This window comes from Acromyrmex echinatior, chromosome 8 (genome assembly GCF_024713525.1).
Source record: "Acromyrmex echinatior isolate Ae372 chromosome 8, ASM2471352v2, whole genome shotgun sequence".
Taxonomy (NCBI): domain Eukaryota; kingdom Metazoa; phylum Arthropoda; class Insecta; order Hymenoptera; family Formicidae; genus Acromyrmex; species Acromyrmex echinatior.
The window spans coordinates 1304186-1322842 of record NC_141859.1 but is presented as its reverse complement, the minus strand read 5'-3'; the positions used below and the strand labels follow the sequence as shown (position 1 = coordinate 1322842).

The 18657-nt window shown below is 40.9% G+C and overlaps 1 protein-coding gene across 8 annotated transcripts in view; it reads left to right on the top strand.

Annotated features, from left to right (window-relative positions):
* The window catches only part of LOC105150813 (synaptogenesis protein syg-1), a 444748-nt gene that overhangs the window by 147312 nt on the left and 278779 nt on the right, over positions 1 to 18657 (top strand). For 6 of the 8 annotated variants that reach the window (XM_087408701.1, XM_087408703.1, XM_087408700.1 and 3 more), the window contains one exon: positions 16431 to 16469. The exons of the other annotated variants lie outside the window; for them this stretch is intronic. In XM_087408701.1, coding sequence (XP_087264827.1) covers positions 16431 to 16469 — 39 coding nt within the window. The remainder of the gene's footprint in view (positions 1 to 16430; positions 16470 to 18657) is intronic. 8 annotated transcript variants of the gene reach the window in all.

Genomic DNA, 18657 nt, shown 5'->3' with positions numbered 1-18657 from the left:
CGCTCGGAATTTTGCCGCTGGGGGTTGGTTTTGACTTATTAATTTCTCATCAGCGACTTGGCGCGCGGCCGCGATATGCATCCCGCACAGAAGCATCGATGGATGGCCGGTAAACATATCCGGAGTAGAAGATAGATCTGGCATACGCGGTAACCGTAACTTATTTACTAACGTAACCCATTTATACGAATTCGCAGCAGTGGGCTCGTCCACTGGGTACACCGGGAGATCTGTCGGGCTAGTGTATACCCCGCGGTTGGGGTTTCTACGTCCATCGACAAATTATAACTGTTTCCCGATATGCCCGCAGGACACCCTCACACGGTCGTATAATTAAGCCATTTCTATATTATACAGAACAGCATGTGTAGATCGCCCAGCCCTCTCTGCCTTCTCTCATTGCCTTCTCTCGCGCGCGATACGAATTATGTGCCGTGGCGCCTGAATAAATAACAGAGCCACCACCGGACGCTATCGAACACCCCGTTTACTCAATATTTAATCGTCCATTGTTCGGCGCTCTCTTATAGCGATGTTTCTCTCTTTTTCGAGGCGCGCTCATTGGACCGGACCGGAATAATGGTCCTCGATGTAATCGCCGCATTTCGCCGGCGATATTTTCAACGATGAACCTGATCTGGCGCGAGCGACCGACATTTTCGATCGCCTTTACGTAAGCGTGAATTCGTTGAAAATTTATAGCGATCCGCGTTTCAATTCGAGAAATATTTTATAATATCGTACAATATCTTTCGATTAATTGAGTGGAATAGATGCGTAGCTAAATAATCATTTGCGAGAAAGGTGCAATAATTTCAAGCGGTTTATAGGTTTTTCCTGCCATATAAAAACGTCAAAAGAGATCGTTAAAAAAAAGGATATATAATGTACCTTTATACTGTATATTCTGTTTTTTTTTTCCATCTGACGAAATTGTTTCTTATTTCAAGTATTTTTCGCCGCTTGTTTCAGTTTTGCCGTTACGAGTTTGAAACTTTTCACATTAAGGGAGAAATGATCTTTATAATAATGTCCCGCCGCTCTATCTTTTTCTTCATTAAATGCTATTTATGCTTTCCTCATGAAGACTCATTAATCCTATAATAATATAGCTGATGACGCGATTAGTTTGGCTGCGATATTTATATAAGAGGCTAAAACTACCACGTCGCGTCGCGCCGTTATTTCGTGCGGCCTTAATGCGTTTTTAAGTATATTTTTGTATATCGCGTATATTCCGCTCTTTTTTTTTTTTGCAACGACGTTTAGCACTTAATTTTTTTCTATCGCAAGTCGTGTGGAATACACTGACGGCGAAGGCTCGTTGGCGTCGCGAGGCGAGCGGAGAGCTTTTTGAAGCGATAAAGCTTTCGGGACAAATATCCATTATGCAGTCGCTTCAGGGACTCGGATTTGTCGATAATATCGCACCTCTAACTTCTGCCACCTGCGGAGGGAACTTTTATTAAATTTACATACCCGCTGTGTTCCCGGCCTTTATTTAAATTGGCACTCGAATCGTGCACAGGGGAGTGTTAATATCGTATCGCGTGGAGGAAAAACAATAGCAGGTCCAATCAGCTTTTATACAATGTCGCGGGTTGAGTTGAGATAAAATCGAATGAATTGTAGCACTTGTTATTGCCTTGAACGTGATTACTATACGGGAGTTTCTTTTACAAATCTTATTTAGACGGCGGGATAACGCGATAGCGATTTGTGCGACGTCACTTTATATGGTAAATCATATACGTCGCATAATAAGTCTAATTTGAATGGACGTATCGCGAAACGAGATCGATACAATTTTCCGCGTATCTGCCCATATCTCTTCATTTGCCAGCGAAATGCCGCTGGTTCGTAATAATCACAAGTATGGAATAACGTAACGTGAAAAGTACGAGGTATACTTGAAACTCTTTTATTTTTATCTTTAATAGTCAGAACTCTTCTCGAAACGTATCACAAAACTCTTTGGGGAAGAATCCAAACTTTATTGCCCTCGACTACAGCTATAAAAACTACGCCTAAGTTTTAAAACATTCTGTTTGAAGTACAGAATGCAAATAAACATCCGTTTTACTTCGATTGATAGAAAAAAGTTTAAAGTTATTTACTTACAATTTAAAACCTCATAGTATCAATTGTACAGATTGTATCATATAAGGTGTAACATCGCGCATAATGACAATTCAATATAGTTCGGATGAAATTCTGGTTGGTAATTAATTTCTAATAGCGGTTTTATATTGGTTTATAAAATTTGGGGCCAATTTCTGGTTCTTGGTTCATAAATGTTATCATTATTTTGAACGACTGCACGTTCATGGGAATGTTACACGGGATTGTAACAACCCGTTTAAAATTATTATCTTGGGACCAAATGATCCGTTGGTGTAGTCGTGAGTTAGTTATGTTGAAATTTTATAAATGGAGTGCCAACTTCACAGAGACGGAGTACAAAATTTAATCGCATGGACGGACCTAGACGGCGCGTCGGTGTTATCTGCCGCGCGTGCGGCAGAAGTTTCTTCAGGAACAACGCGCAGCGTGGTTAAATTAGACGCAATCCCGTGAGAACGGCATAGATCGGCGATACAGAACCGGCGCGGCGGCGACGTGACTGGACTCGAGCGGGCGATGAATTTTCAAGATTTATCCCCCTCATCGTGGGGACGTAACCACTTAATCGAGTTAGACTGGGGAGCGCAGGGGGAGAAGGGAAGGAGATTTTCATCGTTTCGCTCGCGGCACGTTCGAGCCGGTCTTAATTACGCGATCCCTTCTCGGTGTGGTATCCGGTGGTAAAGACGGCCGCGGACGCTTTTGGACGGGGAATGTTGGATTAGGTGTTAGCTTCGTGACGCTCGCTTACGCTTACGTTCCGCCTGTGTTCCGCGCTTCCGTTTCTCGCGTCGAGGAGCATGAGGCGTGCACCGGCCTCGGCAACATGAGATCCGGCCTTTGAATAGGAATATCGTTTCACCGCAAGGATATCGCGTTCGTGTACGCCGTAGCAGAGTCGCGCTCGCGTCAAACCTCTTCTTACCTTTGACGATGACAGTAAAGATCTCTTGATCTTACGCCGTGCGGTGACAACCGTAGATGTAATAAGAATAAACAGCGCGTTCCTGTGAAGTGTCACTGCATTAGTTCAGAAAGAGTAAGCTAGCTTGAAATGTTGAGTCGCAATCTCTCTTTCTCTCACTCACTCAAATATTGAATGAAAGATAGATATCTACTGATAATTCAAATTTGAATAAAGACTTTATAATCAGAAATTACGAAATAACATCAAGATCGGCGGTGCTATTTTTCAGCAAAAATGTACGATGTGATGGTGTACAATCGTATTATATTAGTTTGCTGAAAAATGGCAGCAAATATTGTAGATCAAAATTGGAGGCATTATTTTGTAACTTTGATTAAAATACATTCTCTAGATTTGAAAAGAGAGGCTGATTTTTTTCTAATGGAGCACAGATGTTAAGATTAGGGAAAGTGCAGTCTGTACTTATTATATTATTAAGATATTTGTAACATTTACATTACTAACGATACATTTTTCCATTTACGTCTAAAAATGTTATGTTTCAATATTATATACCTGCATCGACGACAATATGTAGAAAGTATTTGTACAATGGTTTTTTCTCCGAATTTTTTTTTGTTTATACATTACAATGGAAACGAAATATTAAATAAATACAAAACTACGTGAGGATTAAAGTTGCAATATTTTTTGGGGTCATTCTACTGATGAAATTGGAAAACGGTTGTACCTGAAAACCATACAAATACAATATTTTTTATTGATGCCATCGATATGTTTTCAACAACTGTAGGTATATATAAGAATTATCGATGCGCATAATTGGCACGGACTTATGATCATTTCATACGTAAAAGATCCATAGTAAAAGATGAAAATGAATCGTAATATAATTTCTACAGAAATGTTTAACTACATTATTCGACACCCCAACATTATATATATATCTCTATTTCCATTATTCCCTTTAATGATTTACAATTAAATAAAGATTGATAATATTCTAACATCTTTTATTATTTAGACATCACTTAGATAGAGATAAATATAAAAAGTTTTTCTAAATTGTGAAACAATTTCTGCTAAATATAATAATGTATATAAATAGCATTCATATATTTAGCGAATTTATAAGGGGAAAACCTGGACACCCCACGCGAGTAATGAAGGGTTAAACGGGATTTAACTCTTGGGAAAGAAGAGAGAATTAATTTTTCCTGAACGATATAACGATGCGAGTGGACCGAGAGTGGATCGAGAATCGAATCACCGACGCTTCCGGAACGTTGTTTCCGTAGAAAAAAAAAGGGGAAAATGGTGAAGAAAGCCATGAGCACGCCCTCGGATACACTTCCTTTCAAGGACCACTCAGCAACCGATCGAAAAGGCGTCTCTCTAGATTTCATGACCCCTTCGCCACTTCCTGCACCGTTACTTGCTCGAGGTATGCTTTCTACTCGTCTTACATATCGGTGGACCCTTCTCTCTCGGAGTTTTCCTTCCATTTTATTCTTTTCATTCTTATTTCTCTCCGTCAACCTCGTGTCTGGTTTCCTTCGTTTGGTCTACCATGATTAGACCGCGCCTGAGAGAAATTATACGTCATAATGATTCTCTGACGCCGATGTTTCCACGAACATTCGCGGCTGCGCGCCGATTACTCGAATTCCCTTAAATCATATCCTCATTTTGTGATCGTCGAAAATGGGAGAACCGATCTGGCGAATTAGCCATAACTAAGGCAGTTTTAGTGTCTCATTGAAATACGGTTAATACCTGCTTTCTCGCACCTTAATTTCACTTTTCATCCAATAATAGGCGCGCTGTTAGTTCGAGCAATTATTTATCGTTGAGGTAGGAGTGTTATTCATCTTGAATGGGCCGATTAAAAACCGCTTCGAGTGGTTCCCCAATCTAGACAATCGTGAAGAAACCGCATGTGATATACACCCGTCGATCCTTCGGGTCGATCGCCTCTCGAATGATTAAAATGGAAACAATTTACAGGTGCCCGAAACCCCGAATATATTCTCTCTGGCCGACGAAAAAGTTTTGCTCGTGGAACCTTTCAACACCGCCCACCTGTTATTTATATCCGTAAATTGATAATCAAATCCCATCCGCGCCATCCTCATTGCCCCAGAAAATTGATTCCCTGGGTTTTGTGTGTGTGTGTGTGTGTGTGTGTGTGTGCGCGCGCGCGCTCTCGCATATTTTTTTTCGAAACCCTTATCCTGCCCTTCACCCGTCGCCAAGTTCCTGATTGGCGAGTCCTGGCATTCGCGGATCAATGGTGATTTAATTAAAGATTATAGCTCGACGAAAATTAAGATTAATCGTGCCCCATCTGCGGACAGAAAGGGGCCGTGAATAGCTGAAGGACGCGCGGGGGAGGTGGACGAGGGAGGTGGGCGAGGTTTTGCTCGACGACCTCGCGGCCAACGGCCTTAATTATACGAAGAGTTGAACGAGAACTGAGAGTTAGTCGTCGTTGACGTTTGCCTCGTTCAGGCCTACCGTGTCAAAATCGAAACGAGATCGAGGACAAGAGCGCCGTGTTTCTGCACTCTGCACTCCGGTCGTTGAAGCATTACGTTCGTCACTTGAAAAAACGAGCGAAAAGTGCTTTCCGGCGAGTATCGGAAACAGCCATGCTGAGATAACGATCGAGACACTCCCAGGTAATCGAACATTCAGCGCAGGTAATTGTTCGCGTAAGTTAATTTTGTCGCTGATGCTCAGCATTGTCGGAAGCGACGCGAATGTTAAAACGCGAAAGATAGAAAGACATTAAATTCTATAATATCTTTGATATGTTTTTTGGAACAACCCTGTGGCGAAGCATGAAAAATGAATTTGTATTTTTCTGGTTCAACCGTCCTTTCAATCTTCGGTTATTGTCCAACAACTTTGTTCACTTTACGTATTATACCGTACGCGGTATTACGGTCCAATAAAACGGGGGTCGAATGTATTATACAATATTCTACGTAATTAATTGGCTGTTCACGGATAACTGGATTTCGATAGCATCGGCATGTAAAATCGATGGTGGACGTTTGTAAAATTTGTGTCACTCTAATTCTGGATATTTGGTCATTAGTTGGGTAGCCCTGTTTGTATAAAATATATAGATAGCGCTTTCGAAATATTTATTTTACGCTTGTTACAAATATTAATGGCATATCTGAAATGTTTAATGATTGGCGTTGAAAATGCGCGTTTTGAAAAATGTCCCGAAAATATCGAAGTAATACTCATTTAAAATAATCTTAAAACTGAAATTAATTCCAATTAAATCATCAGCAAGATGCATTTAATATAATTTTTGGCTAATTACTCGAAATTTACGTTTGTTTAAATGATTCGTAATGATAGAATTGCCGTATTGGAATGAAACGGCAGGTTAATGAAACGGAATAATCGCCGTCGGACAATCGATTTTAGATATATTACTCTGCGTCCGTCGCTTAAGAAACCCACGGCAATCGTTATATTGATTTGGATAAAAAGTCAATAAAAAGTCAATTATTAAGGAACAGTCTGCTTTCACGAGGTAAGAATGAGCGGAGCGCGCGATTTTCCGGGATAAAATTATCGTTAAATCATCGATAGTAAAGCAAGGAAACAAAGAGAGTTCGCGCACGATGGTGCAAAACGATCGTAAACTTTACGACAGCTTATTTTAGTTGCGAGTTGATGCGTTCGATCGTTCTTTACAACATCACAGAGCGTGGAGGCGGGGAAGGTTTCTCCTCCGGTTCTCTCGTACGGATTCGTTTTATCTTTCGATAGCTGGTCGTCGCTCGAAGCGACGAACAATTGATTTCCCGTGGAAAATCGTACTTGGCGCGATTAAGGGACAGCGACAATCGCCGTGTCTAATGACATTTGCTCAGCCAACAGCGCGACATTTGCACACGTGCCCTTCGCTTCACGATAGCACCCGGTAGATTTCGCATACGATTCTCCGTTTTGTTTTCGAAGGGCAGCGGCACGTGGTTGAACTTTTCGGGACAAGAATAACACGCTATTTTCATAGTCAATATTATTTTTCATTGTCCCCGTATTTGTTAGGCACGTTACTAAAATAGTCTTCGCGCAGGTTACTGGGAGACATTTGTCTCGTTTTATCACTTCCATAAATTTCGTTTCGGAAGAGATTATTTTTATGCGTCTCATGTAGGTGTAGGACTCCTGTGTCGCGAAATTGTATCATGCGAATTTGATATTATATGTATCCACGTGATACGAATCACGCGGGGAATCTCATATTCCTAGCATATTTCAGTAGCTATGGCGCTAAAATGGGACACGCAACACATTGTAAGAAAATGATTCCTCGCGGGAAGTTAAATAGCCATAAAAGTCACGTAAATCAAACCTGTGAAGGATTTACGATAAGTTACTATTAGCCTGAGATTTATGCCCTATGTCAGCCGGTTGTTTCAGGTCGCTGTCGCGGCCTTAAGTCGAGGTCGTGAAAAAGAATCGTCTGTCACTTCAATTAAGCCGTGATTGCGGTTGCGTGCACTGTCTCGGTGGTAAAACGTGAATTTTTTTCAATTTAAGACGAAACTAACGCGAACGCAGTCGAAACAATAGCCGTTTTTATGAGACAAACAAGCTTTTTGTGAAAATCCTACGCAATCATTTATTCGTTATACAGCGAGGCTAAAGAAACAAGCTTTAACAATGCTTTTTGCTATTTCAAATATTATCAAATATTATGCTTGGGTTGGGTTCACTTTGGTGGTATCACTAATGCGATATTTAATTTTTTTAATTTGTCTGTATTATACACATGAGAATTTTCTAATAGATTTAGCGTTAAATCCGATTGACATACCACAACCCAGTCCTTGTCAGTTTGTTAAGAGTACAAAAATAAATTACTCTTAAAGTTTTCTTTTTTAAAGTTCTTCAAGTGCAGTCTTCAGGGCTTGAAGTCTCGAAGAAAGATTCGTTCGGTCGTCTTCTTGTCTACAGGTCAGGTTGATCGATCAGACGTCGAGACAGTGAATTGTCGTTATATATAATCGATATTTATGAAATTTGTTCATTTACAATCAGCGCAATCATTTCGACAATGGTAATTCTGTGCTAACGTGCTCGTTACGAGAGAACAGCGATTCCGAATAACCGTGACGTGAGAGTGAAACGGCTCGTTTTTAGTTCGCGATATCGTATTACAAATGAAACGAGGCTCGTTATAAACGTTAAATGATATTCGAAGTCATTCGAATCCGTTGAATAAAGAGTTTCAATTGCAGATGTATTTATGCGGATGTGGTTGACGAATTTCAGATTACCATTCGCGCCAGTTATTGTATGCATTTTACGCATCGTAGCGAATATTACGCGTACACGTAAAATAAACCCGCCGACGTACATGATGAAATACACGCCGGGCTGGCATAACATGACGAATTAATTATTAACGAAACAAACATTTCGTACCTTATTGCAGACATGTGCAATAATTATTGCCTCGTCATTATAGAGCAGTCGCGCCATTTCTCCTCTTTGTTTTTAGTCTTCCATCTACAATCATATTTTTATTCCCTCCGTCAGTAATATGGGTCTTTTTTTTTTGGCCAAGCTCAAGCTTTTCAACGTTCTATAGGCTTTAAAAAAAATTCAGCTAAAAAATTTAATATCTCTATTATATTACCAAATAGTTTTTTAACTCAAACGTCAAAACCTTTGTATCTCTTATTTAGTTAAAAATTTCATATTAAAAATTGAAAGTCGAGCAGGAGTAACGAAAATTAAGAGTGAAGTTTCGCTTGTGCCAAAACATTTGCGCAGATTGCTGACGGAGAATTAATATTTATGGCTGAAAGGACATTCGGGATGATTCTTCGGGACAAATGTCTTCTACAAAACAACAACTAAGTGCCGTTTTCCACTTCCGACTTTCTTGTCACTCGTTTCTCGCGTTTCATTCACATGCCTCGGCGTATATCGATATATTCTACTTAAATCGAAAAACTTCCATTCGGCAACGTGCGAGTGGAATAAACTAAATCGAGGTAAAATAATACTCGTAGCCTCAGGTACGAGTTGGGATTAGAAACATCGCGTTGAAGTAACGCGGAACAGGGATGAGGGGAAACGCGAAAGGAAAAGAAGGATAAAGAGGAGCGCAAACCTCTCGATGGTTTAACCTTCCTGAAAACGAAGGGTGGCTATCCGCGGCTCATCGTTTGGCGGAGTTCACTCGTCCGAAGGATCACTCGTTCGACATACTTATGTGTACACACCCTCGTAAGTCAACGCGAGCGTGAACCTGAGTATTTGAAGAAAAATTCAGGAAAGTACTTGGCCAATCGTGAAATTAACTCTATACCCTTTTCCGCGTCGATTATTGTTATAGCTGGCGATACGCCAGCACGGAGACCGCGAATTGCTTCTATATTAGATCGCCGCCGGATACGTTCAATCGCGTCGCACGATCGTGAAAACATCAAACGGATGGGTGTTGGAAAAACGACGGATACATGAAAATTACGCGGTCGCGGTCGATGCTCCGAGAACGCGTCGTCCAAACTCGTTTTCGCACAGTCGAGTGCGAGCTGAGTGCGAAGACATCGCGTGACGATCGTCAAGGGCGCGTCTAACGTGATGCAGATTCTTACTTTTATTTTTGTGCGGCCATCCGTCATTTTTCACGTAACTTATCGAAGAATCTCGTGAAAAATGTGCGGGGAAAACGTGCACTTTCATAACGACGGCGGGCAAGCTACTAACATACGTTAATGATTGGCGAATTTTATGTACTTCCACACACACACACACACACACACACACACACACACACACACACACACACACACACACACACACACACACACACACACACACACACACACACACACACACACACACACACACACACACACACACACACACACACACACACACACACACACACACACACACACACACACACACACACACACACACACACACACACACACACACACACACACACACACACACACACACACACACACACACACACACACACTTATATACACGCGTGCGAGTCAAGGTTAACTAATTAATAGAATAATTACTACATGCCTGTAATGAAAGTTTTGCCTTTATCGGCGGCCGTAATTTGGCGAGTGGACTAATGAAATTTCTCTTAATATATCGCGCATAATCATTGATTTCTGTTGCGGAACAAATCTGTGGGAGCTATTGATACAACGGTAAAGTGAAAGGTAATTAATTAAGTTGTGTTTGCGAAGCCGTCCGCTGATTGATTGCGTGGTCTTGCGTGAAATTGGTTTGCATAATTATTTCGCGGAAAGAAATTTAATACGCGATCGGTATTCAATCGCTATTGTTTTCCCGCGTTCGTACATTTTCATCTTAATAAATCTGATTTCTCTTCGTCTCAATAAATCGAATATATCGCGGGAGATATCCTATCGCGAAAGATGTTTATTATCAATTAATATGAGTACATTATTATTATATTAGATGCTTATGAAAACAAAGTGATCGATAACGAAAATTCATATTTTCATTAAATACGCTTTTGCGCCTTTGTTCGGCACACAGACTCGTTCGCGCCTCGATAATGCGGCTTCCTAATAACGACGTACAGTACATGGATGGTGGATAGGAAGTAACGCAGAGAAAAGTGACGCGAAGTAAGTTTGCCGCGGCAGTATCATTAATCAAAGTTGCGCCCAAGTGCAAGCCGGGGCAAAAGGTTGGAAATTATCGAACTTGCCGACAACATCGTTGCGGTATCGACACGTCCGATCGATTCCCCGGTTGGAGAAGCAAGAGATATTTCGGAGAATAACGCGATCTCGTTATTATTACCTTCGCGGCCGTTTTTAATCGAATCACGCAGGGTGTCTGCGGATGACTGGACGACGAGCATGCCGGGGGACGGTAAGGAAATCTTGCACTCGGCATGACACGCCGGCGAAAGAATTGCCCCGCGACGCCGACGGTGTTCAAGTAGAGCAGGTGTGACACACTCGATGCCGAGACGCATCCAGCCAACGTCCAACGTTTCATAGCACTCGCTGCGCGACGCTTCCTTCCGACCGGTAGAGCATACGTACTTTCGTAAATGCGTTTGCATGCAGTGCCAGATGGTGCAACCTGCATGTCTCTATATGTAATATCAGTAGTTCATACAAAGGCTCGCGTAAGAGACGACTTACTTTTCACGCATCACGTCGTCCTCGTTCAAACGTTTCTCGCTCTGTAATTTCGCATGTTGTTGTCGTTGTACCCCCCCCCCCCTCCCCCACTGCTTTTATTTAGGCCTCGAAAATGAATGATTATTACTTGTCGCGCGTTCCGTTTATTCGTAGCATGCCCTCCTTGAATGTACCTGTGTTTGCGGACCACGAAGAGAGAGATGTATAGTTGTATCAACTTTTTTTGTATTTGACGACGTGTATTTACGCATAGAAATACAGGATCGATATATTTATTCTTTTGCATTTTTCAGTCACATTATTACGATACTTCCTTGGTTCATTTTTCGCAGTAAATGACGATTGGTTCATTCTGTTTTCCTTTTTGGTACTTAGATCGACATTTTACGAACGATTTTACAGCCTGTCGCATTGCATTTTACATTTGGCCTTTATGATTTCATTTTGTTGCAAACAAAATGTGAAAATGAAGGCGAAATGTGGTGCATAAAGTGCGACAAACTGCGAGGTCGCTTTGTCGAATACGACACAGTTATGCGCAGTCATAGACACTTCTCGCACGAACCAGGTTTCAGTGATACATTAAGTGCGTCTGTGAAAAATTCCCGTTTGAAAGTACATGGGTATAAATGAGAACTTTCAGATAGCGAAACGTCACGAATGCATGGTGTCGCAACTGAAACTGATTCGGGCGAAAAGGCGCTTTACTAGACACTGCATTCGACTGATCATACATCAGTGTTGTTCTACTGAATCTAAGTGATATAAAACGTATTAGTGCCGGCATGTGTACGTTATGACAATGCAACGACACTTTACGTTTATATGTATCTCAGTTTATTGATCTAATTTCGTTATCTTTCGATTCCTTGGCAAAAAACCTTATTGAAAGGCTGCCAAGTTGCGAGCGATGATCATGTAGATAAACAAAGTTTCATGACAATCATTGCATACATTTCTTCTATCCCCTTACTTTGTTTACGTCAGTGATGCGAACGATTACTTGTTATACAAATACTTGCCTGACGTTTTTTAACGTAATTGACACTCAACATCACGAAAACTCTCGTAATGGAATCCTACACAACGTTACGTTTGTCACGATACACGACAGTTTTTGGCATGTATGGAACGTATTGATGTAAATTCATTTCAAAATTTTAAATTATTTCCTGACCTTAAATTACATCCTGTATTACAGTCACTTACAAAACTACACAGGTAAATCACGTCTCGATTGCTAGGTATGTTTTACTAATTAAGCTTCCAGTAGTAATATCTTTTCCTACAGCGGGATTTACATTCGAGCTTACAGCTTAGGAGCGACAAAGAAAAAGAGGGAGACATCCGGAGTGATCAAAGTCAAATGTCTCTTGTATGCATCCCATCTTCCTTTTGCTGTGTAATTACACTCGGTTAACATCGAATTGGCTTTTTCCTCGTTTGTCCGTTATTGCCGGCAGCTCGTCGCGTGCCTCTTCCGTCTCTCGCATTCTCGCCTCTTTTCGCTATTTTGCGAATATTGACTACTATCTCCTCCTACTATCTCCTCTTTCTCTTCCTTCCTTATTCGGTTTATTTCTTCCCATTTTTCTTCCTTCTCTCTCTCTCTCTCTCTCTCTCTCTCTCTCTCTCTCTCTCTCTCTCTCTCTCTCTCTCTCTGTCTCTTACCCTTTCACTCTCTCTGCCTCTGGCGCAAACTGGTTGGGGCAATAAGAGTACAAGAGTACGCCACCTGTTTCCAAGTGTTATGAGACTTTCGGGCCGGTCACGCCTGTGTCTCTTCACCTACACTTCGTAACTACATATGTATAACACACATCGGGGATACGAGAATGTGCGCTGCACATTTAGAACCCTTCGCAACCTTCGTTGCACACCTCCGTTAACACCAACTTCCGCCCGTCTACCCTATCGTCACTGCACTTTACTTCCGTCGAATTTCCAAGATTATGTTACCGCGGCGAGGACGTCCTTTTATCAGATATTTCCACTTTGGACCTTCACGAGAACATTGCCAGCTGTCTTGGCAGGATTCTCGATAAACACTTTGATTGGCGTATTTCATCGCGCCGCTTAGAAATGAGAATAACGTCTAGCTTCTTCACTGGACTTCTCCTGCTTCTTCTTTTATTCTTGTTGATACTAATGTCCCATTAGAATTTCGCTTCAAGAGATATACGTCGACTTATCTTTGACACGACGTTGTAACGGGAACATTGGGGAGACTCGTATGCCGAGACTCGTATTGTCTTTAAACAGCAGGTAAGACTTCGAATTTAAAATGTCGCTCACGCACAACAGTTTCTCATAACATTCAGTGAAGTCGTACCGGGAGCGTAATAAGTATCGATCGTCGCACAGAGTTGTAACCAGCTGTGCGCACGTACTTATCGCCGGCGTCTAAAATCTTGAGCCTGATTTATTCCCCGGGAGATATACCGTAATTCTCGTGTGATCACACTTAGCAATTTTTTCCTATTTATCACGCCGCGTAACTGGCTCGCAGCCGAGTCATTTCGACAGCGTTGCGTTAGTTTCAACAACAACTTTCAACGATCGCCATTTTCCTTACCGCGAACGGAGTATAGCTCGAAGAGTTTTTCCCCTTCAAAAGGCGCGTTTTGATAAACTAATATTACGTACGTTCGTTTTATTTCTATTTCGTAAATCATTCATGCCGCTATTAAGAAACAATTTCAGAATAATCGCGAAGCTTATCGAGAATCGTTCATCCTCATAACGTCCGCAAGGTACAATTTTTCGACAAAAAGGTTTCCATCCGCTTTGCCGTTATCTCGGTGTACCACTTACAATGGGGCCATTATCCATCGACTTTCTTCCCTTCGTATAAGTTACCACATAGCGCCATCGTAGCGATAGTAATACGCTTCTCTGTATGAACTACCGTAATGCCGAGTGGAACAAAGCGTAGCAGCAGCGAACGGATGGAGAAACTTAATCTTCCGGCGAACGCGTTCTGCAATGTAATGAATGCGAATAATACAGAAAGGGTAAAAGGCACTCTCTCTCTCTCTCTCTCTCTCTCTCTCTCTCTCTCTCTCTCTCCCTCCCTCCCTCCCCTCTCTCTCTTTCTGCCTTCCTCTCCTCTCCGCGCGTCGTTATCAGAGTCTCTTATCGTGGCCGCCTGTAAATTAGAAACTCTCTGTATTACGTCGGTACGGTTACGTCATAGATTGCGCGTGTCGGAGGGTAAAAAAAGCATCGTAACGAGACTTATTTCCGTAGTACGTAGAATATGCGCGAATCGGCGATGCCGCGCGCGAGATACCGTATATCTCTATCACTTCCGCTATTTTCACACGCGATATAACCGTCGGCGCATTCATCTTTGATAGAGAACGGGTGATGATCGCTTTACATGCGCCGGTAGGAAAAATAAAATCTCCGGATGTACGTACGTTCGGATATAAAGGACAGGATTTATTATGCAATATTTCGCATTCGCGCACGCGAGTTAGCTCCGCAACCGTATGTAAACACCGATGTGCAGAGAGTAGTATATCACATGTTTACTGCATTTTTTTTTAACGCATCAGAGAATAATTGGAACGACAAACGTATGCCCGCGATATCGTTCGACACGGAACAGAGAGAGGATCATCGGTTTAACATCCGCAAAAATATGTAGATGGAAACAAACACCGCTGTATCTCGTCGCATTCTCAATACATTGCGTTCGATACAATACACCACTAGTTTTTCTCCGGATTTAACGCTAAAATAATTATGCACCTTTCATTTCGCTTTCATCTCAATGCGGGGAGTTAAATACAACGTGTTATTCGTATTTTCATATCAATTTGTTGGAAATTTATCTCCGCGTTCGTGCCGAATGCGTCCGTATGCGTTTCGTCGAACTAAATTTACGGGGAATTGAAATACTTATGTATTGTACGATATTTATTGTCGCGATGGACGCGGTGTATACACGTGCCCTCCGGTGTGTGTAATGATACACATCGCCCTTCCTCCGCGATGCAACAATTCGCATTCATTTCGTGCCAATTTCGCCGCGCTGAATAAGATCGCACGATCGCGCGTTCGATTTGAGCTGGTTTAAATCGACGCGAAAGCGTGTAGCTGACTATTCGTCAGCCGGCCATGCTTTCGATAGTAGCTAATCGCGGGCGAAAAGCGGGTTTGCGGTGCAAACTTTATTTCGCGTTCAACAGCCACTACAATGCATCTCCCTCCCGATCGCACGCTCGGCCACCCCGACAGTGGCCCTGAAAAAAAAAAAGAAACATATAGCAGATTGTGCGTCTGCAGGGGTGTCAAACGGGAGTAATTTTGTTTTCGTATTCCGAATCGGCGCAAACTCGCCGCACAAACGTTCGCAATTACCAGCAAATACGCGACGTTATATCGTGATACCGTTTTGGCTGGAACGTTTTGTTTAGAATCCGTACGCAATCGTACTCACGAACGTTGAAGATTTTTTATCGCGATTTTTGTCTTTCTACTATTGAGAGAAAATATTTATACCTATGTATAATTGCATGATAAATAATTATGGATAGAATCTGCATTTTTATAGTTATTATATTATATGGTTTATGATAATAATTATGTTTATAATTTTATGTATCAAAAATATATATAGTTGACACACCGACTTGAATGAATTATAGTCATTTTCGATGTCAACTATATATATTTTTTAATATATAGAATTATATAAGTATAATTATTATTACTAATTGTGACATAATAATTATAAGACTAAGAAGAAATATAAAAATTATAAAACTAATAATTACATAATTGTAAGACTGAAACCTCTAACTATTACATAATTATTTTACATGCAACTACAGTTATAAATAAGAAATATTTTTGTCTCAGTGCAGATGGAAATTATTGTAAATTTTTTATAAGAAATACGAGAGCAATTCGACGTTCATTCGTTATCGCAACGGAGCTGATACTCGAACCTGATGCTCGACATGACAAAAAAGAGAGAGACTGATCGCCAGCTAATGCGATTAGTCATACCACTGTCAAGCATCGACGCGTTTGACACCCCGATAGCTGATTCTTCTCATCTTTCGTTCTCATGTGATACTGTAACATAACGTCTGCCACTCATTACAGTCAAGTAGTTGTTTCTTTTTGTTTCTTCTATGATTTCTTATGATTTATATATGTTTTTGTTACAGGGGTCCCGCGAACATTTTCGGCTAGGCCTTACCGAGGAGGTTGGTTCGTTTGTTTGGTTTGCAATTAGGATTAGTCAGTAGATTTTTTTCTCTAAAAGCCCTAGTCCTTTCCTTTTTCTTTCTTCTTCACGCGTATAGACTTCGCTTTTACATACATAATACTCGTCTGTCTTTCCCCTGTATTTCTTACTACTACTACTACTACTACTACTACTATCTCTTTATATATATTATACATATCTATATCTATATCTCTGTCTTTCACTATCTACCTTTCCCTTTATTCTCTTGATGCCTCGATCGTCGCTCGACCATGCTAACACCAATCACCACCTTTGAACGTTACTAACCGTAGCATATATATCTATACATACGTACGTGCAGACTCGATCCTTGCATATGTGTACTTAGACTCACACGTATCAAGATGTATGTATACGCATATATATGAATATGTGTATATCCGATTATATACCGATTGATTTTCGTATCAAGCAGTGTGTGACTCACCACCACTCCGACTCGATTGACACCGATTGACTTGTTACTCTCTTTCTCTCTCTCTCTCTCTTTGTTTTTGTTTTTCTTTTTTACGTTTGTCGAAGGTCCGTATCTCTAGCTTTAGTTGATCGATGTTTAGATATGTGATGATTAAGATATGTCCTTATCTGTGCGTGCCTTGTCAATGCGCGCGTCTCCCCCCTTTTGTGTATGTACGTGTTCGTGTCGTTGCGTAGGGATGACCCGCAATCCCGTCATGTTTGATCGTTCTGATTTATTGATACTCAATATTTAGCTGTAATGATGAACATTAGCTAGCCGATTGGATATTTAGTCTTTAATGTTTTCTCGAGAACGACTGCACAATACCAGAGAGACGAATACACCTGTCCGTATGCTGCTTTGAGACCATATCATTGATCGAACCATTACTTTCACACCGATGTTTGGACACTCGAGATACTCGAGAAACGCGACTAACAAGCTCGTCGCCTAAACATTTTTATCATAATGCATGAGAACTAATATTTTATTCATCAGGTGTCGAATGTGAACTAAGAAGCTCCGTGAGGAGGAACAGCCGTCTCCATGCTGTGTGTCTGCGGTAAGATACGCGATCATAATAAAATAGTTTCATTTCTCTACGTTATGCTTCGTTAACAAATAACGAAGCATGACGATTTCCGTATATATACATATATATATATATACATATATATATATATATATATATACACATACACACTCTTTCTGCTTTCTTTATAAGATATGTGCTTTACAATGATTATGTGCATCGATAAGATAGCACGTTATTATTAGTTGCCTCGACACAATTGTAACAAAGGCTAATGTTTGTAGCCACTATCTTGTGTCTTGATGAGAAATTTTTATTCCATATTTAAAAAATTGTTACAATGATAGCGATGCACTGTAAATTATTATTGCGCTGCAAATTTTTATCTCTAATATTAGACACAATTTTCATTTTCTTAGATCAATCGCAATTTGCTTAATGTACATATAATCGTCCTAACAGACATTCACTCAATTGATATCTCCCTATTTATGGCATGAAGAGACAAAACGGATTAGTGAGACGCACTAGACCGATATCGTAATCTAAAAGAGACGACCGACAAAAAGTTGCGTCGCGAAGCAGATCTCAACAACGACATGGTTTTTGCTGGATTGACATCTCGAGTATCGAGTCTCATCTCATGTCGTCTCGAAAGTTGAGAGCGGAATCTACAACATCCGTCGATGGCGCCGTTGATGGCGACGACGTTCACCGATGTGCAGTCTACATCCCTTACGAAGCGTTTTCATGATGCAGCCTCGAATACAAAATTTTATCGCGCATGAAAGGTGCGAAATGCTTTATTTGTTTGGAAAAGATTCAAATTGGCATTGCGATTTTTCCGCTTCGAGAAGTGAGAAAACAGAGAAACAGAGAGAAGAGACAGAAGATTGACTGAATATGCAATTTTCACAGATTCTGACAGGTTTTTACTGCGTCAATCCACAGATACGTTACTCGTTAACGTCGAATTGTTATTCTAGTTAACAAAATATTGAAATTCGTTATGTGAGAAGATAACGTATGTGGCACGTCAAATAATTGAGTCTAGTTTCGCATGAATTTTGATTCGAATTTGGAAGTCTGCTAATTTGCACGATAAATTTTATTTCGCATTGCATATTGAGTAAAATATAACGCAATAAAAAT